The 27,467-nt window shown below is 41.3% G+C and overlaps 1 protein-coding gene across 1 annotated transcript in view; it reads right to left on the minus strand.

Annotated features, from left to right (window-relative positions):
• Positions 1-27,467, minus strand: part of GPSM1 (G protein signaling modulator 1) — a 107,326-nt gene that overhangs the window by 55,806 nt on the left and 24,053 nt on the right. Inside the window, exons 7-9 of the mRNA XM_081339617.1 lie at positions 24,817-24,972; positions 19,783-19,891; positions 5,827-5,950 (exon numbers count right to left, since the gene is read on the minus strand). Of these exons, the coding sequence (XP_081195743.1) occupies positions 5,827-5,950; positions 19,783-19,891; positions 24,817-24,972 (389 nt within the window). The remainder of the gene's footprint in view (positions 1-5,826; positions 5,951-19,782; positions 19,892-24,816; positions 24,973-27,467) is intronic.

Consider the following 27,467-nt stretch of genomic DNA (forward strand, 5'->3'; position numbering starts at 1 on the left):
GATCTCCAAACTTATGGGAAGTGTCCTATGTCTGACCCCTCTAGATGTGTCTGCATCTGAAATTGCACAACTCATCTTGTAGGGACAAGGTCCATCAGTTCCCCCCCCCCAACTTCCTTTCACACCGAAGGAAGACGCCCCCACCTTTCTCCTATTTTCTGCACACTTCTGAACTTCTTCCCAAGCCAGAGATGATTCTCGAAATAAGTGAAAGATTAAACACAGAGATGAGGCAACCAATCCCAGCCAATTGTAAGCCAAGCGGCAATTATGTCCCACAGTCTCTTGGAGAAGCTAAACAACCGTAATTAAGTGCGCCCTTCAGCAAGGAGGAGGGGGAGAAGAGAAGCTTGTCTTGCTGTCAGAAGAAGCCCACAGCTAAATTCTTTACAGAAATGCGGTCTCCCAGTCAACTGCCTCCCCCGAGATTGGCACCCAGAAGGTCAGGCCAAGAGAAGAGGGCTGAAAGTGGCTGCTAAAGCAGACTCGGAGTTGAGAAAACAAGAAAAGACATCTTCTGCAAGCTGCCATCCTAAAATACACATTGCTCATTTGAGTTTGTTCAGGCTCATTTAAGCACAGGGATGTTGCCATTTTCTCCCTCAATGCTTGATGAACTCTCGTTCCTTATTTTAGCTCCTGCCCAGCTAGCAGCCCAAAAGCTTGTAAATGCGAGTAAATTAATACCGTGTTTCCCTGAAAATAAGACCGGGTATTTATTTTGAGTTTTGCCTCCAAAAGAGGCATCAGATCTTATTTTCAGGGGAAGGTCTTATATCACTTCCAGCACCGACAGCCCCACCCAGCTGGTCCACTTCTTCTGGGGCCGAAGTTCTGCAGCTGCACTCGGGCCTGTATTTTGCAATCAGGCCTTTCCAGAAGGCCTAAGCAGCTGAGTACCAAACTATGGATTCAAGTTCGAGTGCTCGGCTGCTGAGGACTTGCAGAACCAAGGTACAGACTGAATCCATAGCTTGGTTCTTGGCTGCAGAGGCCTTTCAGAAAGGCCTGTGACTGAGAAATGCAGACCTGGCTACAGAAGAGGCCTCAAAAGAAGAAGCGGGCCGGAGAGGAGCGGTCTGGCTGCCAGGTAACCAGGTGTGGGGCAGGTGGAGCAGCTTCACACCCCCACCCCAGCTTGATTTTTAGGTGTGTGCCTCGCCCCAAAACTCAGACTTATTTTTGGGATAGGGCTTATGTTAGGCCCACCCCCCAAAATCAAGCTAGGGCTTACTGTTGGTGTAGGCCTTACTTTTGGGGAAACAAGGTAGGTACCACTTTTGTGGGAAGGTAACAGCACTCCGTGTGCCTTTGGCATATAGCTATGCTGGCCACATGACCACAGAAAATGTCTTCGGACAACGCTGGCTCCCTCGGCGAAGACATGGAGGTGAGCACTGGGCCCTAGAGTCGGACACAACTGGGCAGGGAAAGGACCTTGATCTTTAGCTTTTTGCTTGGGGTTAAGGCATCTCCCACCAATCCTGTGGACACGGAGGGGGAACAAGACTGAGCAAAGGAGTCTATTTTCCACCCAGTGCCATTTATGTGTACACTTCTCAAGGACAGGCTAAGATAAAGCAGCAGCACTGCAGAGTCCATAAAGAAAGCCTAGACGAGAGGATGGCCATCCAGAGTATTTATTTATAGCTTAATATTACATTTAAGGGGATGCGGTGGCTCAGTGGGTTAGGACGCTGAGCTTGTCGATCAGAAGGTCGGCAGTTTGGCGGGTCGAATCCCGAGTGCCGCGTAACAGAGTGAGCGCCTGTTACTCGTCCCAGCTTCTGCCAACCTAGCAGTTCGAAAGCATGTAAAAAATGCAAGTAGAAAAATAGGGACCACTACGGTGGGAAGGTAACAGCGTTCCGTGCGCCTTTGGCATCTAGTCATGCCGGCCACATGACCACGGAGACGTCCTCGGACAGGCTAAGATAAAGCAGCAGCACTGCAGAGTCCCTAAAGAAAGCCTAGACAAGAGGATGGCCATCCAGAGTATTTATTTATAGCTTAATATTACATTTAAGGGGATGCGGTGGCTCAGTGGGTTAGGACGCTGAGCTTGTGGATCAGAAGGTCGGCAGTTTGGCGGGTCGAATCCCGAGTGCCGCGTAACAGAGTGAGCGCCTGTTACTCGTCCCAGCTTCTGCCAACCTAGCAGTTCGAAAGCACGTAAAAAATGCAAGTAGAAAAATAGGGACCACTATGGTGGGAAGGTAACGGCATTCCGTGCGCTTTTGGCATCTAGTCATGCCGGCCACATGACCACGGAGACGTCCTCGGACAAGCGCTGGCTCTTCGGCTTTGAAACGGAGATGAGCCCCGGCCCCTAGAGTCGGAAACGACTAGCGCGCATGTGCGGGGGAACCTTTACCTTTACCTATTACATTTAACCATTTTATTATTCAGATTGACCTAGTCACCTGTCTCATAGACACGTCCCGGAGGCTTACAAGCAATTAAAACAAATAGAAAAAAAAACAAAAAGCAACAACAACTGAGAATTGAGGGGAAAATATAATATGAAAGGCTATAAAACCAAAGACACAAATACAGATCGGGCAAGACCTGGCTCAAAAACAGTAACTGTGAGAGCGACCGTGGAGTCCTAGTGGACGATCACTTGAATATGAGCCAGCCGTGTGCAACAGCAGCCAAAAAAGCTAATACAACCCTGGGTTGTATAAACAGAGGTATAGAATCGAGATCACACCAACTATTAGTACCGCTTTATAAAAACCCTGGTAAGGCCACACCTGGAATACTGCAGCCAATTTTGGTCACCATATCACAAAAAAAAAAGATGTTGAGACTTTAGGAAAAGTGGAGAGAAGAGCAGCTAAGATGATCCAAGGCCTGGAGACTAAAACACACGAAGAACAGCTGCAGGACTTGGGTTTGGCCAGTCTAAAGAAAGGAAGAAGGACTAGGGGTGACATGATAGCAGCATTCCAGTATTTGAGGGGCTGCCACAAAGAAGAGGGGGTCAACTTATTCTGCAAAGCACCAGAAGGCAAGACAAGAAACAACGGTTGGAAACTGATCAAGGAGAGAAGCATCCTGGAATTAAGGAGACAGTGAGGACAATTAATCAGTGGAACAGCTTGCCACCAGATGTTGTGGGCGCACCATCACTGGAGATTTTCCAGGAGAGACTAGACAGTATGTTGTTGGAGATGGCATAGGCTCTCCTGTTTGGACAGTTTCCCCCCAAATTTTCTCCGCAACAATAATCCTGGCTTTCATGGCTGAGACAGGACTAGAACTCACAACAACAACAATTTTATTGATTAGCCCTTGGGCCATATCCAAGTGCAAAGTTCCAGCAACAAACCATCACCAAAACTTGATAAAAGCAATCCAAAATGGAATTTGATAAAATACAATTTAAAATGGAATTAAAATGAAATACAATTTAAGATGAAATCGCAATAAAATACAAATTTAAGATATAGATAAAATATGATAACGTTATATTTCGGAGTCGCCCTTGCAATCTACCCCAATCAGTCCCACATATGCAGATCTTAACCGGATCATTTTGTTTAAATACTGTGCTACGTTAAATGTTATTTTCAAGTTCTGACCGGACATAAGTTATTTTGATATGGGGAAGAACTCACAAAGGTTTGCTTTCTAGCCTGGTGCTTTAACCATTAGACCAAACTGGCTCTCATTTCTTACCCCAACCAAGAGGGGGTGGACTAAATGGCCTCCAGAGAGCTTTTCAACCTGCCTAGGATTTGCTGCTACACTTCTGTTGGGTGGCTTCAGCAGCCAAACAGCAGTGCCAACCTTATTCCAATTACAGTGGCAGCTTAGAGTACAGAGCAGGCACAGGATTTGAGGAAAGAAACACTCTTTTGGCTGAACCACAGGAGAAAGGGGATCCATCACACACACACACACACACAAAGACACACACACACACCCCAAAAAAGTTTGGCCAGCTTTTGGCTAACAGCATTTTATAAAGGAGGATGCAGAATGCACACACACACACACACACACTCACACCTTTTCTTTTTAGCAACATTCACTTGTCGAGAGAAAGGGCAGGGCAAAAAGCTTACTTACATTAAATTTCCTTCCCCATCAAGAGCTGAACAGCGAGAGAAACAGGGATATGGTTTTAGTCAAAAGCCAAAAAAAAAAAAAGGAGTTAGAGAAGAAGAAAGGCATTCAGGGTCCGAAGGAGTGTGTGCTCTCCACGGCACACAATTTGCTGGCTTCGGTCACCTTGGAGGTGTGCAAACAAGCCAGATAAAGCCTTCTCGTAGAACCAGTTCAGAGCCAGTTGAGAGCGGGGACTCGGGTGGCAACACAGATAAAGTGGCTCCATTTCAGAGTCCTACCAGGGGGTACAAATGAATCTTCCGGAGGAAAAGTCTCTTTTCTGCTATTTTTCGTTTTTGAAAGAGTTGGGGGGGGGGGAAATGGTGTTATCCTGACTTCACTCAGTCAGGTGCCTGTTTTACTCCATACAAACACAGATACACACTTTAGAATAGAAGCTGGAAGGGACCTTGGAGGCCTTCTAGTCCAGCCCCCTGCTCAAGTAGGAGAACCTATGTCATTTCAGACAAGTGACTATCCAGTGTCTGCTTAAAAACCTCCAGGGATGTAGCGCCTACGATTTCTGGTGGCAAGCAGTTCCACTGGTTAATTGTCTTCCCCGTCAGGAAGTTTCTCCTTAATTCCAGGTTGCTTCTCTCTTTGGTCAGTTTCCATCCATCGTTTCTCGTCCTGCCCTCTGGTGCTTTGGAGAATAGGTTGATCCCCTTGTCTTTGTGGCAGCCCCTCAAATACTGGAACACTGCTATCATGTCCCCCCCCCCCATTGCTTCTTTTCTTTAGACTAGCCAAACCCAAGTCCCGCAGCCGTTCTTCATATGTTTTACTCTCCAGGCTAAACTTTCTTTTAAGTTCATTTGGTCCTCCGCAGTTGGGTGCATTTGACCTTGAGAATGATGCTCTGAGGCTATTATGGCCCTATGAAAGCTTCCCAAGAACAACAGCCACACTTGATTAAGCTGCACTCATGTTCCTGACAACTTTCTCCTGTAATTACAGAGAGAGATCAGGATTTAATGTTCAAGAGATTCAGGAAAAAAGAGGCTGGATGGTTAGAAGGATGGAGGGTGGACAGTCACTTATCTGAAATGGTATAGGTTCTCCTTGAGCAGGTGGCTGGACTAGAAGACATCCAAGGTCCCTTCCTACTCTACTCTACTCCACTCTCCACATTTTCAATTCCATTCCACTCCTCTACTCCACTCCACTCCTCTACTTCACTCCACTCCAGTCTCCACATTTTCAATTCCATTCCACTCCACTTCACTCTCCACATTTTCAATTCCATTCTACTCCACTCCACTCCACTCCACTCCTCTACTCCACTCCACTCCACTTCACTCCACTCCACTCCACTTCACTCCACTCCACTCCACTCCACTCTACTCCACTCCACTCTCCACATTCTCAATTTCATTCCACTTCACTCCACTCTCCACATTTTCAATTCCATTCCATTCCACTCCACTCCTCTCTCCACATTTTCAATTCCATTCCATTCCACTCCACTCCTCTCTCCACATTTTCAATTCCATTCCACTCCACTCCATTCTACTCCACTGTCCACATTTTCAATTCCAGTCCAGTCCAGTCCAGTCCAAAGAGGCTACAGGAGGGCAGAATAAACTCTTCCTACATGGCGCTGAACAGCCAGTCCACCTATAAGTTTCCTCAGCTCTTCACCGGACCGAGAGAAAGGCAGAGAACAAATTGGAAGGACAAAATGAAAAGATCCTGGAAAAACACACTTACCTTGGATTTCATATCGTGCACAAACCGGGGCACTGGCCCCGTCGCTGCTCTCCTCCAAGCCCAACGCGGATCGCAGCTGTTCAACGTTTCTGCATGCTGTCACCTCGCCAGCTGGGTCCCCGATCTGAAAAGGAGCAACTACCAATGATTATTTGATAAAAACGGATGCCTCCTTTTACAGTAGCTGGCAAAAGTGAATTTCCAAAGGCCAAAGCTCCTCAGTGCCCTTGTGAACCAATCTGTCCCTTTTATTTGCTAAGAATGCCCCCGACATACTTTCTGGGCATTTAATTTTGATAAATTAAAACAGTGGAATGTAAGGTTGGAAGATATCTTGAGTATTTCTCAACTCTGGCCACTTCTAAGATGTGTGGACGTGAACCACCAGGGGGATTCTGGGAGTTGAGAAACAAAAAGTTGAGAAACACTCTTTTCCCCCAATCCATCAGGGAGATCCTCCCTCGGTTGAGACTCTTCCAATTGTTGAGAATCCGGCTTCTGCGGAAACAGTCTGTTCTGCTCTTATTGGTAGCACATTTTAAAATGATTTAAAACGATCTATTTTTAAAACAAAGTCAAGGAGGGCAGAATTGGTGCAGAACAGTTCTGTGCATAAGAGGCTGAAGAGGTGACTATAAAGCTGAGCTACCAACAATTAATGAACCAGTTAACAAATCCATAAGATGTCATATGAGGGTGTCAACGGGCTTTCCAAATTAGGAAAGATCCAAGCAAAGGAGGGCACAACACAAAACACACCTGCTCCAAAAAATTTTTAATAGAACAGAGTAACAGAGTTGTGAGGGATATTGGAGGTGAATAGAATAGAATAGAATAGAATAGAATAGAATAGAATAGAATAGAATAGAATAATAATAGAATAGAATAGAATAGAATAGAATAGAATAGAATAGAATAGAATAGAATAGAATAGAATAGAATAGAATAGAATAGAATAGAATAGAATAGAATAGAATAGAATATGGAACGGAACAGAATAGAATAGAAATAATAAATAGAATAGAACAGAACAGAATAGAATATGGAACGGAACAGAATAGAAATAATAATTAGAATAGAATAGAATAGAATAGAATAGAATAGAATAGAATAGAATAGAATAGAATAGAATAGAATAGAATAATGGAATGGAGGAATAGAATAGAATAGAATAGAATAGAATAGAATAGAATAGAATAGAATAGAATAGAATAGAATAGAATAGAATAGAATAGAATAGAATAGAATAATGGAATAGAGGAATAGAATAGAATAGAATAGAATAGAATAGAATAGAATAGAATAGAATAGAATAGAATAGAATAGAATAGAATAGAATAGAATAGACTATGGAACGGAACAGAATAGAATAGAATAGAATAGAATAATAGAATAGAATAGAATAGAATATGGAATGTAGAATAGAATAGAATAGAATAGAATAGAATAGAATAGAATAGAATAATAGAATAGAATATGGAATGTAGAATAGAATAGAATAGAATAGAATAGAATAGAATAGAATAGAATAGAATAGAATAGAATAGAATAGAATATGGAATGTAGAATAGAATAGAATAGAATAGAATAGAATAGAATAGAATAGAATAGAATAGAATAGAATAGAATAGAATAGAATATGGAATGTAGAATAGAATAGAATAGAATAGAATAGAATAGAATAGAATAGAATAGAATAGAATAGAATAGAATAGAATAGAATATGGAATGTAGAATAGAATAGAATAGAATAGAATAGAATAGAATAGAATAGAATAGAATAGAATAGAATAGAATAATAATAGAATAGAATAGAATAGAATAGAATAGAATAGAATAGAATAGAATAGAATAGAATAGAATAGAATATGGAACGGAACAGAATAGAATAGAAATAATAAATAGAATAGAACAGAACAGAATAGAATATGGAACGGAACAGAATAGAAATAATAATGAATAGAATAGAATAGAATAGAATAGAATAGAATAGAATAGAATAGAATAGAATAGAATAGAATAGAATAGAATAGAATAGAATATGGAATGTAGAATAGAATAAAATAGAATAGAATAGAATAGAATAGAATAGAATAGAATAGAATAGAATAGAATAGAATAGAATAGACTATGGAACGGAACAGAATAGAATAGAATAGAATAGAATAATAGAATAGAATAGAATAGAATAGAATAGAATAGAATAGAATAGAATAGAATAGAATAGAATAGAATAGAATAGAATAGAATAGAATAATAGAATAGAATAGAATATGGAATGTAGAATAGAATAGAATAGAATAGAATAGAATAGAATAGAATAGAATAGAATAGAATAGAATAGAATAGAATAGAATAGAATAGAATAGAATATGGAATGTAGAATAGAATAGAATAGAATAGAATAGAATAGAATAGAATAGAATAGAATAGAATAGAATAGAATAGAATAATGGAATGGAGGAATAGAATAGAATAGAATAGAATAGAATAGAATAGAATAGAATAGAATAGAATAGAATAGAATAGAATAGAATAGAATATGGAATGTAGAATAGAATAGAATAGAATAGAATAGAATAGAATAGAATAGAATAGAATAGAATAGAATAGAATAGAATAGAATAGAATAGAATAGAATAGAATATGGAATGTAGAATAGAATAGAATAGAATAGAATAGAATAGAATAGAATAGAATAGAATAGAATAGAATAGAATAGAATAGAATATGGAATGTAGAATAGAATAGAATAGAATAGAATAGAATAGAATAGAATAGAATAGAATAGAATAGAATAGAATAGAATAGAATAGAATAATGGAATGGAGGAATAGAATAGAATAGAATAGAATAGAATAGAATAGAATAGAATAGAATAGAATAGAATAGAATAGAATAGAATAGAATAGAATAGAATAGAATAGAATAGAATATGGAATGTAGAATAGAATAGAATAGAATAGAATAGAATAGAATAGAATAGAATAGAATAGAATAGAATAGAATAGAATAGAATAGAATATGGAATGTAGAATAGAATAGAATAGAATAGAATAGAATAGAATAGAATAGAATAGAATAGAATAGAATAGAATAGAATAGAATAGAATAGAATATGGAATGTAGAATAGAATAGAATAGAATAGAATAGAATAGAATAGAATAGAATAGAATAGAATAGAATAGAATAGAATAGAATAATAATAGAATAGAATAGAATAGAATAGAATAGAATAGAATAGAATATGGAACGGAACAGAATAGAATAGAAATAATAAATAGAATAGAACAGAACAGAATAGAATATGGAACGGAACAGAATAGAAATAATAATGAATAGAATAGAATAGAATAGAATAGAATAGAATAGAATAGAATAGAATAGAATAGAATAGAATAGAATAGAATATGGAATGTAGAATAGAATAGAATAGAATAGAATAGAATAGAATAGAATAGAATAGAATAGAATAGAATAGACTATGGAACGGAACAGAATAGAATAGAATAGAATAGAATAATAGAATAGAATAGAATATGGAATGTAGAATAGAATAGAATAGAATAGAATAGAATAGAATAGAATAGAATAGAATAGAATAGAATAGAATAGAATAGAATAGAATAGAATAGAATAGAATAATAGAATAGAATAGAATATGGAATGTAGAATAGAATAGAATAGAATAGAATAGAATAGAATAGAATAGAATAGAATAGAATAGAATAGAATAGAATTGAATATGGAACGGAACAGAATAGAATAGAAATAATAAATAGAATAGAACAGAACAGAATAGAATATGGAACGGAACAGAATAGAAATAATAATGAATAGAATAGAATAGAATAGAATAGAATAGAATAGAATAGAATAGAATAGAATAGAATAGAATAGAATAGAATAGAATAGAATAGAATAGAATAGAATAGAATAGAATAGAATAGAATAGAATAGAATAGAATATGGAATGTAGAATAGAATAGAATAGAATAGAATAGACTATGGAACGGAACAGAATAGAATAGAAATAATAAATAGAATAGAACAGAACAGAATAGAATAGAATAGAATAGAATAATGGAATGGAGGAATAGAATAGAATAGAATAGAATAGAATAGAATAGAATAGAATAGAATAGAATAGAATAGAATAGAATAGACTATGGAACGGAACAGAATAGAATAGAAATAATAAATAGAATAGAACAGAACAGAATAGAATATGGAACGGAACAGAATAGAAATAATAATGAATAGAATAGAATAGAATAGAATAGAATAGAATAATAGAATAGAATAGAATAGAATAGAATAGAATAGAATAGAATATGGAATGTAGAATAGAATAGAATAGAATAGAATAGAATAGAATAGAATAGAATAGAATAGAATAGAATAGAATAGAATAGAATAGAATAGAATAGAATAGAATAGAATATGGAACGGAACAGAATAGAATAGAAATAATAAATAGAATAGAACAGAACAGAATAGAATATGGAACGGAACAGAATAGAAATAATAATGAATAGAATAGAATAGAATAGAATAGAATAGAATAGAATAGAATAGAATAGAATAGAATAGAATAGAATAGAATAGAATATGGAATGTAGAATAGAATAGAATAGAATAGAATAGAATAGAATAGAATAGAATAGAATAGAATAGAATAGAATAGAATAGAATAGAATAGAATAGAATAGACTATGGAACGGAACAGAATAGAATAGAATAGAATAGAATAATAGAATAGAATATGGAATGTAGAATAGAATAGAATAGAATAGAATAGAATAGAATAGAATAGAATAGAATAGAATAGAATAATAGAATAGAATAGAATATGGAATGTAGAATAGAATAGAATAGAATAGAATAGAATAGAATAGAATAGAATAGAATATGGAATGTAGAATAGAATAGAATAGAATAGAATAGAATAGAATAGAATAGAATAGAATAGAATAATGGAATGGAGGAATAGAATAGAATAGAATAGAATAGAATAGAATAGAATAGAATAGAATAGAATAGAATAGAATAGAATAGAATAGAATAGAATAGAATAGAATAGAATATGGAATGTAGAATAGAATAGAATAGAATAGAATAGAATAGAATAGAATAGAATAGAATAGAATAGAATAGAATAGAATAGAATAGAATAGAATATGGAATGTAGAATAGAATAGAATAGAATAGAATAGAATAGAATAGAATAGAATAGAATAGAATAGAATAGAATAGAATAGAATAGAATATGGAATGTAGAATAGAATAGAATAGAATAGAATAGAATAGAATAGAATAGAATAGAATAGAATAGAATAGAATAGAATAATGGAATGGAGGAATAGAATAGAATAGAATAGAATAGAATAGAATAGAATAGAATAGAATAGAATATGGAATGTAGAATAGAATAGAATAGAATAGAATAGAATAGAATAGAATAGAATAGAATATGGAATATAGAATAGAATAGAATAGAATAGAATAGAATAGAATAGAATAGAATAGAATAGAATAGAATAGAATAGAATAGAATAGAATAGAATAATGGAATGGAGGAATAGAATAGAATAGAATAGAATAGAATAGAATAGAATAGAATAGAATAGAATAGAATAGAATAGAATAGAATAGAATAGAATAAAATAGAATAGAATAGAATAGAATAGAATAGAATAGAATAGAATAGAATAGAATAGAATAGAATAATGGAATGGAGGAATAGAATAGAATAGAATAGAATAGAATAGAATAGAATAGAATAGAATAGAATAGAATAGAATAGAATAGAATAATACAATAGAATAGAATATGGAATGTAGAATAGAATAGAATAGAATAGAATAGAATAGAATAGAATAGAATAGAATAGAATAGAATAGAATAGAATAGAATAGAATAGAATAGAATAGAATAGAATAGAATATGGAATGTAGAATAGAATAGAATAGAATAGAATAGAATAGAATATGGAATGTAGAATAGAATAGAATAGAATAGAATAGAATAGAATAGAATAGAATAGAATAGAATAGAATAGAATAGAATAGAATATAATAGAATAGAATAGAATAGAATAGAATAGAATAGAATAGAATAGAATAGAATAATGGAATGGAGGAATAGAATAGAATAGAATAGAATAGAATAGAATAGAATAGAATAGAATAGAATAGAATAGAATAGAATAGAATAGAATATGGAATGTAGAATAGAATAGAATAGAATAGAATAGAATAGAATAGAATAGAATAGAATAGAATAGAATAGAATAGAATAGAATAGAATAGAATAGAATAGAATATGGAATGTAGAATAGAATAGAATAGAATAGAATAGAATAGAATAGAATAGAATAGAATAGAATAGAATAGAATAGAATAGAATATGGAATGTAGAATAGAATAGAATAGAATAGAATAGAATAGAATAGAATAGAATAGAATAGAATAGAATAGAATAGAATAGAATAGAATAGAATATGGAATGTAGAATAGAATAGAATAGAATAGAATAGAATAGAATAGAATAGAATAGAATAGAATAGAATATGGAATATAGAATAGAATAGAATAGAATAGAATAGAATAGAATAGAATAGAATAGAATAGAATAGAATAGAATAATAGAATAGAATAGAATATGGAATGTAGAATAGAATAGAATAGAATAGAATAGAATAGAATAGAATAGAATAGAATAGAATAGAATAGAATATGGAATGTAGAATAGAATAGAATAGAATAGAATAGAATAGAATAGAATAGAATAGAATAGAATAGAATAGAATAGAATATGGAATGTAGAATAGAATAGAATAGAATAGAATAGAATAGAATAGAATAGAATAGAATAGAATAGAATAATGGAATGGAGGAATAGAATAGAATAGAATAGAATAGAATAGAATAGAATAGAATAGAATAGAATAGAATAGAATAGAATAGAATAGAATATGGAATGTAGAATAGAATAGAATAGAATAGAATAGAATAGAATAGAATAGAATAGAATAGAATAGAATAGAATATGGAATGTAGAATAGAATAGAATAGAATAGAATAGAATAGAATAGAATAGAATAGAATATGGAATGTAGAATAGAATAGAATAGAATAGAATAGAATAGAATAGAATAGAATAGAATAGAATAGAATAGAATAGAATAGAATAGAATAGAATAGAATAGAATATGGAATGTAGAATAGAATAGAATAGAATAGAATAGAATAGAATAGAATAGAATAGAATAGAATAGAATAGAATAGAATAGAATAGAATATGGAATATAGAATAGAATAGAATAGAATAGAATAGAATAGAATAGAATAGAATAGAATAGAATAGAATAGAATAGAATAGAATAGAATAGAATAGAATAGAATAGAATAATGGAATGGAGGAATAGAATAGAATAGAATAGAATAGAATAGAATAGAATAGAATAGAATAGAATAGAATAGAATAGAATAGAATAGAATATGGAATATAGAATAGAATAGAATAGAATAGAATAGAATAGAATAGAATAGAATAGAATAGAATAGAATAGAATAGAATAGAATAGAATAATGGAATGGAGGAATAGAATAGAATAGAATAGAATAGAATAGAATAGAATAGAATAGAATAGAATAGAATAGAATAGAATAGAATAGAATAGAATAGAATAGAATAGAATAGAATAGAATAGAACAAAACAGAATAGAAATCTGGAAGGGACCTTGGAGGTCTTCTAGTCCAGCTCCCTGCTCAGGCACGAAGACCTCCACCATTTCAGACAAATGGGTGTCTAGTCTCTTCTTGAAAGCCTCCAGTGGTGGAGCACCCAACACATCTGGGGGCAAGCTCTTCCACTGATCAATTGTTCTAACTGTCGGGAAGATGTTGAGACCTTGGGAAAAGTGCAAAGAAGAGCAACTAAGATAATTAAGGGCTGGAGACAAAAACCTACAAAGAACGATTGCAGGAATTGGGTAGGGCCAATCTAGAGAAAAGGAGGATTAAGGGTGATATGATAGCAGTATACCGGTATTTGAGGGTCTGTCACAAAGAGGAGGGGGGGGGGTCAACTTATTTTCCAAAGCACCAGAAGGCAGGACAAGGAACGACGGATGCAAACTAATCAGAGAGGAGAAGCAACTTGGAATTAAGGAGAAACTTCCTAACGGTGAGGACAATTAACCAGTGGAACAGAAGTTGCCACCAGAAGTTGTGGGTGCTCCATCCCTGGAGGTTTTTAAGAAGAGACTGGACAGCCACTTGTCTGAGATGGTGTAGGTTCTCCTGCTTGAGCGGGAGGTTGGACTAGAAGATCTCTAAAGTCCCTTCCAGCTCTATTCCGATCCATGCGCCTTTGGCGTCTAGTCATGCCGGCCACGTGACCACGGAGACGTCCTCGGACAAGCGCTGGCTCTTCGGCTTTGAAACGGAGATGAGCACCGGCCCCTAGAGTCGGAAACGACTAGCACGCGAATTTCCAACTATTTCATTTAAAGGCATAGGCTCACAAAGGCTTAGGGATTTACACAAAATTTGTTAGCTGGAAAAGCCGTTACCAGATTCCTGGCAATTTTCAGGGGAAATCAGCAACAGAACTGGGCATGGCAGCGCAGGAGGCAACATGGAAGATGAAAAAGCATCTCTGGGAACAACCAGGGTCCAAGTGGGGCATAGCTGAATCTTCCAGAATAGGGTCAACCCACCCCATTTGAAATGGGGATAAAATCTTACAAGCTGATTTGTCTCTGGTTTAGGAGCACTGGTGCTGGTTCAGAGACCCAGGATCCGGCTCGCTTTACAGTTTCTACAATCCTGCGCAGAGTAGAGAATCTTTTTCCAGGAATCTTGACGCAGAAGGAACATCTTCCGCCTCCATTCCTCCTCCCGAATGGGAGACAACCTGTCGGTCCCATCTCTTCCGAGTCCATAATTAGGGGGACCCTCTTGACACAATGCCAACCACCGCCCCGCCCCCACCCAGAAACGTCCATTGTTCCCTTCCCATCTGGAGTTGAGTAATCAGCCCGCCACAAAGTGCAAAGCCCAAATTGCACCCAGCAAATAATATTTATCTGGAGCAGCTGACAGTTTAATTCTAGGGCGAGCGGAGCAGGCGGTAATGCCTTATCCCAAGATTCTGGTCCTCAAACTTCAAGATCGACTTCCCTCGCTTCTGCTAGACTGATTTAGTTTTCTTTTGGGATTTATTTATAACATTTCTGGCTTGCTTCTTGCTGATATCCTGTCAGACCCTCAACTGCTAGATGCCTTTCCTTTTTTGCTTTCGGGAATGTGCCGCGGGCCATCTCCGTGCCGAGGGGAGGAGACGGAGAGGAAATCGAAAACCCCGAAGAAAAGGTGCCTGGGAATTGCGCTTATCAACTTTGTTCCCTTAACAACTTCGCGCCTAAGGATTGGATGAAAGGAAACTGGACATTTGGCCATTGGGGTGGGGTCTGAAAGGGATGCTTTAATGTAAAATTGCATGCGAGAAAATGCTAGATCTTGCTTTTGCCCTTCTGCTATCAATATCCCTCAACAAAAGTTCCTTTTGAAACGATGCCTGTTTCAAGAATTCTGCTTGTTCTGCTTTCTTGGGAGGAATAGTTGAGGCAGGATCTTACATATACTGACTCTATGCAGGAATTAAAACTTTGGGGCAGATCTTAAGCCCACTTCCAACCAAGGTAACTTTGCAAGTAAAACCACTCTAAAATGATCGTCCTTGTTGGCCATTCAGTCATGTCCAGCCCTCAGCCAACGCATGGATCCATGCCCCTCTATCTCGCACCATCTCCTTCGGATCGACCATGGTCATCCCAGTGTCCTCTCTTATAGCATGGGTGTCAAACTGCTGGCATGCGGGCCAGATGCGTCACCAGGAAACCACGCCCACCCCACTGCCAGTAATGGGAGAAAAGCTCCGATACGTTGCGTGACGTCACGAGTTTGACATGTCTGTTTTATAGTCTCCAACCAATGGGTGCTAGAGCATCCCCTTCTCTCGCTCCCAGGATGATTGATTTTTCGAGAATCAGCTCTCATGACATGACCAATGTCAATGCTGCTAACATCGAATGTTATTGCTTGACAAGAGATGAAGAAGTAGCCATTTCATATGTTAAACTTGTGTATTGCTTTAAGAGATTGAGTTTAAGATTGGGAGGAGGGATGAGTAGGATTGCACCTTCAAGGCCATCTCTCTAACTAAAGAAGATAAGGCCTTGGCGGGTTTTCTAACGGAAGGGAAACTGATTCTTTAAATTCATTGGAGAATATGAGTAATGACAAAATTAGAAAGGTAGAGAATTGTGTTTTAATATATTGTGCAAGGGGCGGAGATTTCAGATTCCAGCTTCCTTCCAGCAAGCATTTGCTGGTGTATTAGGCTGAATAAAGGACTTTTAAGGTAAACAATGCCTCAGAGTCACTTGAAAAGCCCATACATTGGAAACTTGACAACCAAAGTATGACAGCAATCTTGGCTTCAAATGATATTATGGTGAAGTTCAGTCCAGGACAGGAGTAGGCAACCTTGGCACTTTTACGACTCATGGACTTCAACTCCCAGAATTCCTGAGCCAGCATGGCTCAGCTTGGAAACTTCTCCCTTTCCCCTCACCATGGCTGAGTCAGGAATTCTGGGAGTTGAAGTCCACCAGTCATAAAGCGGCCTAGGCCTAGGCCAGGGGCAGGCAACCTTGGCTCTTTTACGACTCGTGGACTTCAATTCCCAGAATTCCTGAGGTTGCCTATGCTGAGGTTGCCTACCCCTGGCCTAGGACTTCTGTGTCATTTTTGCTGTCCATGGGATGCATAACAGATGCCTCCAGCACCACACAGTCCAAAGGCATCCGCCCTTCTGCTCTCTGCCATTTTCAGAATCCACGTTTCGCAGCCCTAAGTAGCAACTGGGAAAAATATTTGAGTTAGCTACTCTACATTCGGTTGTGAGGCCGATGCCTTTAATTCTTCCAGATGTTACTCACGCCAGACGTTGCAGTTCATCCAAGTGCTCTGCGGCTTCTGATTTTAATGCTCAGGAAGATGAATTCCTTTCCTGTTTCAACGGTCTCGTTGTCCATCTACACTCTGACCTGTGTGTCCTCTGCAGTTTTCACGACTTTTGTTTTCTTGATGCTAAGGTGCAGTCCAAACCTTTCACTTTCATCACTGACACTCAAGATTAATCACTCCAGTTCCCCCTTGCTTTCTGTGAGTGATGTTGTATCATCTATGTGTCAGAGGTTATTCCTATTCCATATCACCGATTTTAACCCCAATGGTAGATTCCTCCAGATGTGCATTTCCAATAACTGTTTCTGGGTACACGTTGAATACTACATAGGTGATAGGATGCAACCTTGTTATGTCCCTTTTTCAATTCTGAACCTTCCAGCCTTTCGAGGTCTGTAAAATGAGGACCCAGATTGTTGGTTGGGGGTGGGGGCAACAGGCTGATTCTGTAAACCGCTAAGAGAGGGCTGCAAAGCACTGTGAAGCGGTATATAAGTCTAATGGCTATTTTGTGTCTCCATATTCCGTTCTTACGATAATCAGAGTACAGTGACTGAATGTGCAGTGATATTTTTTTTTAATCCCATTTATATCCCGCCCTTCTCCAAAGACTCAGGGCGGCTTACAATCTAAGAAGCACAAATTAATGTGCTTAGCAATAGCCTTCATTCTATGTATATGCCTGCTTATTAGGGTTTTCACACACACCCCAAGCGGCATCATTACAAAGTCAGCTTAATTGCCCCCAACAATCTGGGTCCTCATTTTACCTACCTGGGAAGGATGGAAGGCTGAGTCAACCTTGAGCCTGGTGGGACTCGAACCTGCACTAATTGCAGGCAGCTGGTGTTACTTAAGGCGGCATTAACCCACTGCTCCACCAAGGCTCTTGGTGCTTTGAGGCAGTTCCAGAACTTGTCCTGGTCCACAAAATCAAAGGCTTTAGTGCAGTCAAGGAAGCACATGTAGAGGTCTCTTTGGTTTTCCTTTGCTTTTTGCATCATCCAACGTAAATTGGCAATACAATCACGGGTTCCTCTTCCTTTTGGGGATCACCTGCTGCCGGCGTCAACTTCCCTCCGCCCTGTGCGTTCCCACAGAGAGGGCCTCCTCAGGGTGCCACCGGTCAGAGAATGTCGGCTGGTGGCCCCCAGGGGGAGGGCCTTCTCTGTGGGCGCTCCGGCTTTATGGAATCAGCTGCCGGTTGAGCTCCGGATGGCACCTGACCTTCGCTCCTTCCGACGCGACTTGAAGACCTACCTGTTTGAACCGGCCGGCCTGGCCTGATGGGGGATGCGTTGTGGTTTTTATTGGGGACTTTTTACATTTTTCTACTGTTTTTAGTTTGGGCTCGTGTTTAATTCTCTTTTTAATTTTTGTAACTTGTATTTTTATATATGCCCTGTTCACCGCCCTGAGTCCTTCGGGAGAAGGGCGGTATACAAATATAATAAACTTAAACTTAAACTTTCTGAAACGCTGCTTGGGCATCAGGCATTCAAACACTGCTGGATTATCTTCAAGAGGGTTTGACTCCTGTGTGGTATCAAGGCTGTGAATTGGTGGCTGGAACAGTCTTTGGTACGGGGCTAAATGTTGGCCGATGTTTATTTAGTTCTACGCTGTCCCGGTTGGAAAACTTCTGTCATCAGTCTCCAGCCCCATTTCTGCACCTCCCAGCACCCCCTAATTCCCCTTCTCTTGTTATGAGGTCTGACTTCCTTCCTTGATTATCCAGAGCTCTTTTCAAAATCAAGTCCTCTTTAGAAACCACTTTCCTGTTTTGGTCACTAAGCAACATTGTGCAGAATGGGGTACCGTGATTTTATTTCCTTTCAGTCTGCAAACATGTCTTTTTGATATGCAACAAAAATATTCCAATAGCAGCACAGGGAGATTTTGTAGCATTTACATACACACACACACACACACACAGAGAGAGAGAGAGAGAGAGAGAGAGAGAGAGAGAGAGAGAGAGAGAGAGAGAGAGAGAGAGAGTGGGAGGGAAAGAGGGAGAGAGGGGGGAAGGAGAGAAGGAGGGAGGGAGGAAGCAAAAGAGGGAGGGAGAGGAAGGGAGAGAATGAAAGAGGGAGGGAGGGAGAGAGGGAAAGAGGGAGGGAGAGGAAGGGAGGGAGAGAGGGGGAGTGAAAGAGGGAGGGAGAAAGAGGGAGGGAGTGAAAGAGGAAGGGAGAGAGAGAGAGGGAGGGAGAGAGAGAGGGAGGGAGAGAGGGAGGGAGAGAAAGAGGGAGGGAGAGGGAGGGAGGGAGGGAAAGGGAGGGAGGGAGGGAGAGAGAGGAAGGGCGAGAGAGGGAGAGAGGGGGAGGGGAAAGAGGGAGGGAGGGAGGGAAAGAAGAAGGGAGAGAGACAGAGGAAGGGAGGGAGAGAGGGAGGGAGGGAGGGAGAGAGAGGGAGGGAAAGAGGGAAAGGAAGGGAGAGGGAGGGAGGGTGGGAGGGAGAGAAAGAGGGAGGGAGAGAGAGGGAGGGAAAGGGAGGGAGGGAGGGAGAGAGAGAGGAAGGGCGGGAGAGGGAGGGAGGGGGAGAGAGAGGGAGGGGAAAGAGGGAGGGAGGGAAAGAAGGGAGAGAGAGAGGAAGGGAGGGAGGGAGGGAGGGAGAGAGGGAGGGGGAGAGAGGGAGGGGAAAGAGGAAGGGAGGGAAAGAAGAAGGGAGGGAGAGGGAGGAAGAGAAAGAGGGAGGGAGAGAGAGGGAGGGAAAGAGGAAGGGAGAGAGGGAGGGAGGGACAGAGGGAGAGAGGGAGGGAAAGAGGGAGGGAGAGAGAGGTGAAGGGAGAGAAAGAAAGAGGAAGAGGGAGGGAAAGAGGGAGGGAGGGAGAGAGAGAGAGAGGAAGGGAGGGAGACAGAAAGGGGGGGAGAGAGGGAGGGAGGGAGGGAGAGGGAGGGAGGGTAAGAGAGAGATACCTCTTGGGAGATTTCAAGGTGTTTTTCTGCAAAGTGCAAGGCTTGTTCATACTTCCCAAGTGAAACGTAGGCGTTCTCCAGACTCCAACAGGCTCTTCCTTCTCCTACTCTGCAAGATCAGGAATGATTGTTAGGAAAACCACAAAGGACATTAAGCCATTCTCCAAAAGTTAATCTTGATCAGAGAGCCCCAAGTCAATACTTGCTTGGACAGCTAAGAGAATCCAATTCATGCTTTGCAGTACATGCCTGGTTCGGGTTTAGAATTTCATGGAGAGTCAACCAATTGCGTGTGCTCAACCCGACATAGCCAAGGCGAACCGTGGATTGATGTGACAGTGGACTGCAGTTATTCTTGTTGCAGAGATCTATGGACATTCTTCAGGGCATACCATGCACCATTCATATTTTACAGTAGTATTTCTAAACCTTGACAGCTTTGCAACTGAAGCTGTATAGACTTCAGCTCCCAGAATTCCCCAGCCAACATGCTAAGTCTAGAACACAGTTCCCCAAACTTCCCAGCTTTGTGGACTGGGGGCGGGGCGGGTGGGTGGGGGGGTAGGAGATGTTTCTGCGTGAACGGCAGGCAAGCACACAGATGTGTGCAGCTCCATTCGCGTGAGTGGCGGGCACGCACGCCTGCCGCTCACAAATGGAGCGTGTGCACACATTCTCGCCCACTGCTCGTGCAAATGGGGATGTGCACATGCTTCTGCAGCCCGGTCCCAAATGGCTCACAGCCCGGTAGTGGGTTGTGGGCCTGGGGGGGTTGGGGACCCCTGGTCTACAACTGGGCTTTTCAACCAGTGGTATGGGTACCACCAGTGGTACATTGGCACCTGGCAGGTTGTACGCAACCATCCTAGAAAAGTGGTAGCGGGGGAGGGGAATGAGCTGAACCGGTGGCAGCACCGCACAAACCTGAGCGAGAGACGGCTGGAGCTGCAGGGCTGTCGGGGCTCAGCGGAAGCGCCAGGATCAGTGCCAGGCTCCAGCTGGAGCTCGGCGCTCATCCTGGCGCTTCTGCTGAGCCCAGAAGAAGCGCCGATCAGCTGGAATGTTGTAGCATCTCCAGGGTCTTGTGATTTACATTCAGATGCTTGGCAACTGATTCATATTTATGACGGTCACAGTGTGTCCCAGGGTCACGTGAAGTGACCAAAACCTGCTGCAACCACCCAGCATAGGGGGGGAAAAAATAAAATCCAAACACCCCCCACCCCACCCCCACTACCAATCCTCAACAGAAATGCTCACAACAATGAAAACCTCGGACAGGCGGAAGAGCGCCACCGGGCGGGCAGGCAGGTGTCTTGCTCGGCTGTGGCTTGGGGGGCACTTTTCTCAGTGCCATTGTAACTTTGAACAGCCGCTAAGCGAACTGTTGTAAGTCGAGGACTACCTGTACTTCATCACTTTCTTCCTTTTTTTTTTGTTTGGGTCATCAAGTTTTTGACACCTTGCTGGGCGACTGGTGGTACTCGAATGTTGCCATATCCTAAAAGTGGCACAATGGGTGAAAAGGTTGAAAAGCCCTGGTTTACAATACATCGTGGCCAGCTGACAACAGCCTGAACTGCTAAGCTTCTCTCATACAGATCTAAATCTAGACGTCTAGACAGAACACCATTTTTTTTTCCTGTGCTTACTTCTGTCCTCCTGTGAATCTTATTTGCGCAGGAATTTTACTCTACAGCTAGTCCTCAACGTACGGCAGGTTGCTTAGTGACCCTTCATAGTCAGGACAGGCCGTGAAAAAGAGGACTAACGGAGGCAGTGTCTGCAAGGTCCTGCCTCAAGCTAGCTACTCCGGACAGCATCATCGCTTCTGAAACAAACGGGATTTCAAAAGGATCTTTTCCTGAAAGAACGACACACACCCACACCCATCGCCACCCCCTGCCCCCAAGCCATCCAGGTCTGACAACCAAAACAAAAGCCCAGGAAGTTGTGTCTTTTTTGGTGGGGGGGGGAAGTGGGGGGGGAATCCAGTGGATAATAAATGCAGCAAATCCGCATCATGGCCCTTGCATTTAGATCTGGGAAATTTACCTGGAAAAAGAAAAAAGAAAAAAAATGTGGCAGTGCCATCTTGTGGTGAAAGAGGAAAATAAAGAACAGGGACGATTAAACGGGGCCGTGTGATCTGCTGAGAACGGGCTTCGAAAGGCTGCTTGATTTCCGGGTAATAGGTTTGGGAAAAGATCCACGTTTTCACCTGATGCTTCAGATTTCGTCTTGATTTGAAACATCCGGTTTCGTTTAATGGCCGTCCAAAGCTGGGAAGACTAGGCACAAAACTTGACGAGACACTTGATGCAGATTAGGCAAAGCCTGGCTCAAAAACAGTTAACGGCGAGAAGGACCTCGGAGTCCTAGTGGACCGTCACTTAAAGACGAGCCGGCCGTGTGCGGCAGCAGCCAAGACAGCTAACACAATCCTTGGTTGCATAAACTAGAGGCATGGAATCAAAATCACCTGGAGTATTAGTGCTGCTTTGTAAAGCCTCAGTAAAGGCACATCTGGAATAAGGCATCATCTTTTGGTCACCAAGTTACAAAAAAAGATGTTGTGACTTTGGAAAAGGTGCAAAGAAGAGCAACTAAGATGATTAGAGGCCTGGAGACTAAAACACATGAAGAACGATTGCAGGATTTGGGTTTGGCTAGTCTAGAGAAAGAAGGGACGCGGTGGCTCAGTGGGTTAGGATGCTGAGCTTGTCGATCAGAAGGTCGGCAGTTTGGCGGGTCGAATCCCGAGTGCCGTGTAAGAGAGTGAGCGCCTGTTACTCGTCCCAGCTTCTGCCAACCTAGCAGTTCGAAAGCACGTAAAAATGCAAGTAGAAAAATAGGGACCACTCCGGTGGGAAGGTAACAGCATTCTGTGCACCTTTGGCGTCTAGTCATGCCGGCCACATGACCACGGAGACGTCCTCGGACAAGCGCTGGCTCTTCGGCTTTGAAACGGAGATGAGCACCGGCCCCTAGAGTCGGAAACGACTAGCACGCATGTGCGGGGGAACCTTTACCTTTACCTATTACATTTAACCATTTTATTATTCAGATTGACCTAGTCACCCGTCTCATAGACAAGTCCCGGAGGCTTACAAGCAATTAAAACAAATAGGGGGAAAAACAAAAAAACAACAACTGAGAATTGAGGGGAAAATATAATATGAAAGGCTATAAAACCAAAGACACAAATACAGATCGGGCAAGACCTGGCTCAAAAACAGTAACTGTGACCGGCCCCTAGAGTCGGAAACGACTAGCACGCATGTGCGGGGGAACCTTTACCTTTACCTTAGTCTAGAGAAAAGAAGGACTAGGGAGGACATGATAGCAGGATTCCAGTATTTGAGGGGCTGCCACAAAGAAGGGGGGGGGCTCAACTTATTCTCCAAAGCACCAGAAGGAAGGACAAGAAACAATGGTTGGAAAGAAGCAACCTGGAATTAAGGAGAAACTTCCTAACAATGAGGACAATTAACCAGTGGAACAGCTTGCCACCAGATGTTGTAGGGCCTCCACCACTGGAGGTTTTGAAGAAGAGACTGGAGAGCCGTCTATCTGAAATGGCATAGGGTCTCCTGCTTGAGCAGGGGGTTGGACTAGATGACCTCCAGGGTCCCTTCTAACTCTATTCTGATTGAATGGAACGATTGAATGAGTACAGCAGGGGAAGCCAGTCCTTCCTTTCCCTCAGCAATCCCAAGAAATGGGGGAGGGGGGGAGGGGAAGAGCCAGAAGTAAATGCATGGACCTCATCCTGCTGGTATCCAAGGCCTGAAAACCCTTCTTTCCCGCCTATCTCAAGCGTCTCCTCTGGAACTGAATTGAGAGAATGTCTGGCATACTAGACAAGTGACCGGCTATTCTCCCAAAGGAAAAAAAAAATCTACCATAGGATCTCAATGGAACTGCTGGTTTTCTCCATGAGCGGGCTTGGTATCTCAAAAGCTCACCAACTAACCCAACTCAACCCAACCCGACTTAATTCAAGCCAAGCTAACTTACCTAAGCCAAGCCAAGACTAACATAGCTCCTATCCTTGGGAGTCAGCATCTGTTACCTTCCATTCATTTCTCAACAGCATAAGCTAGGCCAGGGGTAGGCAACCTTGGCTCTTTTATGACTCGTGGACTTCAACTCCCAGAATTCCTGAGCCAGCCATGCTGAGGGGAAAAGGGAGAGTTTCCAAGCTGAGCCATGCTGGATGAGGAATTCTGGGAGTTGAAGTCCACGAGTCATGAGGAGGCCATAGTTCCCCCATGCTGGCTCAGGAATTCTGGAAGTTAAGTCCACGAGTCATGAAGGGGCCATAGTTCCCCCATGCTGGATGAGGAATTCTGGGAGTTGAAGTCCACGAGTCATGAGGGGGCCATAGTTCCCCCATGCTGGCTGAGGAATTCTGGGAGTTGAAGTCCACGAGTCATGAAGGGGCCATAGTTCCCCCATGCTGGCTGAGGAATTCTGGGAGTTGAAGTCCACGAGTCATGAAGGGGCCATAGTTCCCCCATGCTGGCTGAGGAATTCTGGGAGTTGAAGTCCAAAGGGCATGAAGGGGCCATACTTCCCCCATGCTGGCTCAGGAATTCTGGGAGTTGAAGTCCACCAGTCATGAGGGGGGCATAGTTCCCCTATGCTGGCTGAGGAATTCTGGGAGTTGAAGTCCACAAGTCATGAAGGGGGCATAGTTCCCCCATGCTGGCTCAGGAATTCTGGGAGTTGAAATCCATGAGTCATGAGAGCCCATAGTTCCCTGATGCTGGCTCAGGAATTCTGGGAGTTGAAATCCATGAGTCATGAGGGGACCATAATTCCCCCATGCTGGCTCAGGAATTCTGGGAGTTGAAGTCCATGAGTTATAACAGAGCCAAGATTGCCTACCCCTGAGCTAGACGGTTCCTCCCAGTTCACCATAAACTGAACTATCGTCCTGAACTGCAAGTTTGCCATTCTAACAAAAGAGGCCTCAACACCAGCTCCAAAAACAAACAAACAAACAAACAGAAAACAGATCTTTCTTACTGGTCTCCAAGCTCTTGGGCAATGGCCAGGTGCTTTAGGTGGTACTCCACAGCCTTCTCATAGTCTTCCAGAAGGGTGTATGTGTTTCCAAGGCTGTAGCATGTCTGGGCTTCCACTGTTTGGTCCTTCAACTGCCTGGAGAGGTGGAGGGTTTTCCTAAATTAGGAGAGAGAGAAGAGGTGGGAAAAGATGCCGAGACGCTAGAAAGAGTGCAGAGTGCAGAGAAGGGCAACAAAGATGATCAGAGGCTAAAACATACAAGGAACGGTTGCTGGAATTGGGTATGTCTAGTTTAATGAAAAGAAAATCGAGGGGGGACATGATAGCAGCCTTCCAATATCTCAGGGGCTGCCCCAAAGAAGAGGCAGTCAAGCTCTTCTCCAAAGCACCCAAAGGCAGGACAAGAAGCAACGGATGGAAACTCATCAAGGAGAGAAGCAACCTGGAACAAAGGAGGAACTTCCTGACAGTGAGGACAATTAACCAGTGGAACAGCTTGCCACCAGAAGCTGTGAATGCTCCAACACTGGAGGTTTTTAAGAAGAGACAGGACAGCCGTTTGTCTGAAATGGGATAGGGTTTCCTGCCTGAGCAGGGGGTCGGACTAGATGACCTCCAAGGTCCCTTCCAACTTTTATTATTGTTATTGTTATTGTTAAGCTGGGGTATTCCAGATGTGTTGAAAGGTGAGAATTCTTGTACATTATGAAGACCTACAAATCAGTGGATGTTATTGAGTCAAAACAACTATAATAGGTCAGGTTGACTAGATCCCATTGTGTTTATCTGGAAAAGGAACAAATAAATGATCATATTGTTGGAGATGCCCTAAGAATTGAAAGACACGTTTCTTTAGTGCAGCAGGCTGTTACATTCTGAAAATGTTTACATTAGTCTGATCCCATTAATACTGCGATATAATAGTTTAATATTTTTAGACATCTTTTTGAATATGTACATTTTTGCAAGGGAAAAATGGCTGGGCAACATCCCCGTGCAACTTTCGGCTGTCTGGACTTCAAATCCCAGATACACTGAAAAGGTGTTGATAAGAATTCTGGGAGTTGAAATCCGCACATCTTAGAAGCTGCTGAAATGGAGAAAGGCTGGTCTAAAAGAACGGCTGGTTTCTCCAGCTGCTTCACTGGCTGGAGAAAGAGAGGGGACTCTTGAGGCAATCCAGCCTATCCCCTGCTCTGTGCAGGAATCCAGACTGTTCTTATTGTTCGGAAATCTTCCTTAACCATCAGCCAGAACGTGCCTTTCCTCTAGCTTAACCCTTTTATCCTTTGGCTTTTGTTCTTCTGAGTGATGTCCTTGAGATGCTTGACAAATATTATCCTACCCCCACTTCTTGCCCTGCTTGTTTCCCCCCCCCCCAGCTAAAATACCCCATTTGACTAGGTCTCTTTGCACAGAATTGTTTTCAGGCCTCAGGATTTGGGAGGGGAGTGACATTATAGGATGCTTGGAGTTGAGTCCAAGCAGGAGTACGTCTATCTGTTAGGAATGCATTTAATCTCAGGGAAGACGAGGATTGTCAGCATAGTAGGTATGTTGCAATGTTACGAAATCCAGTTTACAATCCATTTAAAGAAAGAGCCTTGGTGGAGCAGTGGGCTGATGCCTCCTTAAGTAACACCAGCTGCCTGCAATTAGTGCAGGTTCAAGTCCCACCAGGCTCAAGGTTGACTCAGCCTTCCATCCTTCCGAGGTAGGTAAAATGAGGACCCAGATTGTTGGGGGCAATAAGCTGACTTTGTAATAATGCCGCGGGGGGGGGGAAGCCCTAATAAGCAGGCATATACATAGAATGAAGGCTATTGCTAAGCACATTGTGCTTTAGATTGTAAGCTGCCCTGAGTCTTTGGAGAAGGGCGGGATATAAATGGGATTAAAATTTAAAAATAAAATAAAGTTATTTCTCAAGAGACTTACGTTCCTGGCTTAAATGCAGGCAGTTCTCGACTTACAACAGTTCATTTAGAATAGAATTAGAGCTGGAAGGGACCTTGGAGGTCTTCTAGTCCAGCCCCCCCGCTCAAGCCGGAGAACCTGTACCATTTCAGACAAGTGACTGTTTAGTAACTCTACAATGGCACTAAAAAAGTGACTTGTGAGCATTTTTCACACTGAGGACCATTTGCCACTTTTTTTTAATCCCATTTATATCCCGCCCTTCTCTGAAGACTCAGGGCGGTTTACAATCTAAGAAGCACAAACCAATGTGCTTAGCAATAGCCTTCATTCTATGTATATGCCTGCTTATTAGGGCTTTTGCCCCCCCCAAGCGGCATTATTACAAAGTCAGCTTATTGCCCCCAACAATCTGGGTCCTCATTTTACCTACCTCGGAAGGATGGAAGGCTGAGTCAACCTTGAGCCTGGTGGGACTCGAACCTGCACTAATTGCAGGCAGCTGGTGTTACTTAAGGAGGCATTAGCCCACTGCTCCACCAAGGTCATGTGATCAAAATTCCCACGGTCATGTGATCAAAATTCAGAGACCTGGCAACCCATACTTCCAGGGCTTTTTTTCTCATAGAAGGCTCAGAACGGAGTTCCGGCACCTTTTTTGGAATGGAACCTTGTAGGGTAGGCAAGGCGGGTTGTATGACATGTGTGAGTTCCGGCACCTTTTTCTTTTACAA

The sequence above is a fragment of the Vipera berus genome (genome assembly GCF_964194415.1).
Source record: "Vipera berus genome assembly, chromosome: 15".
Classification (NCBI taxonomy): Eukaryota; Metazoa; Chordata; class Lepidosauria; order Squamata; family Viperidae; genus Vipera; species Vipera berus.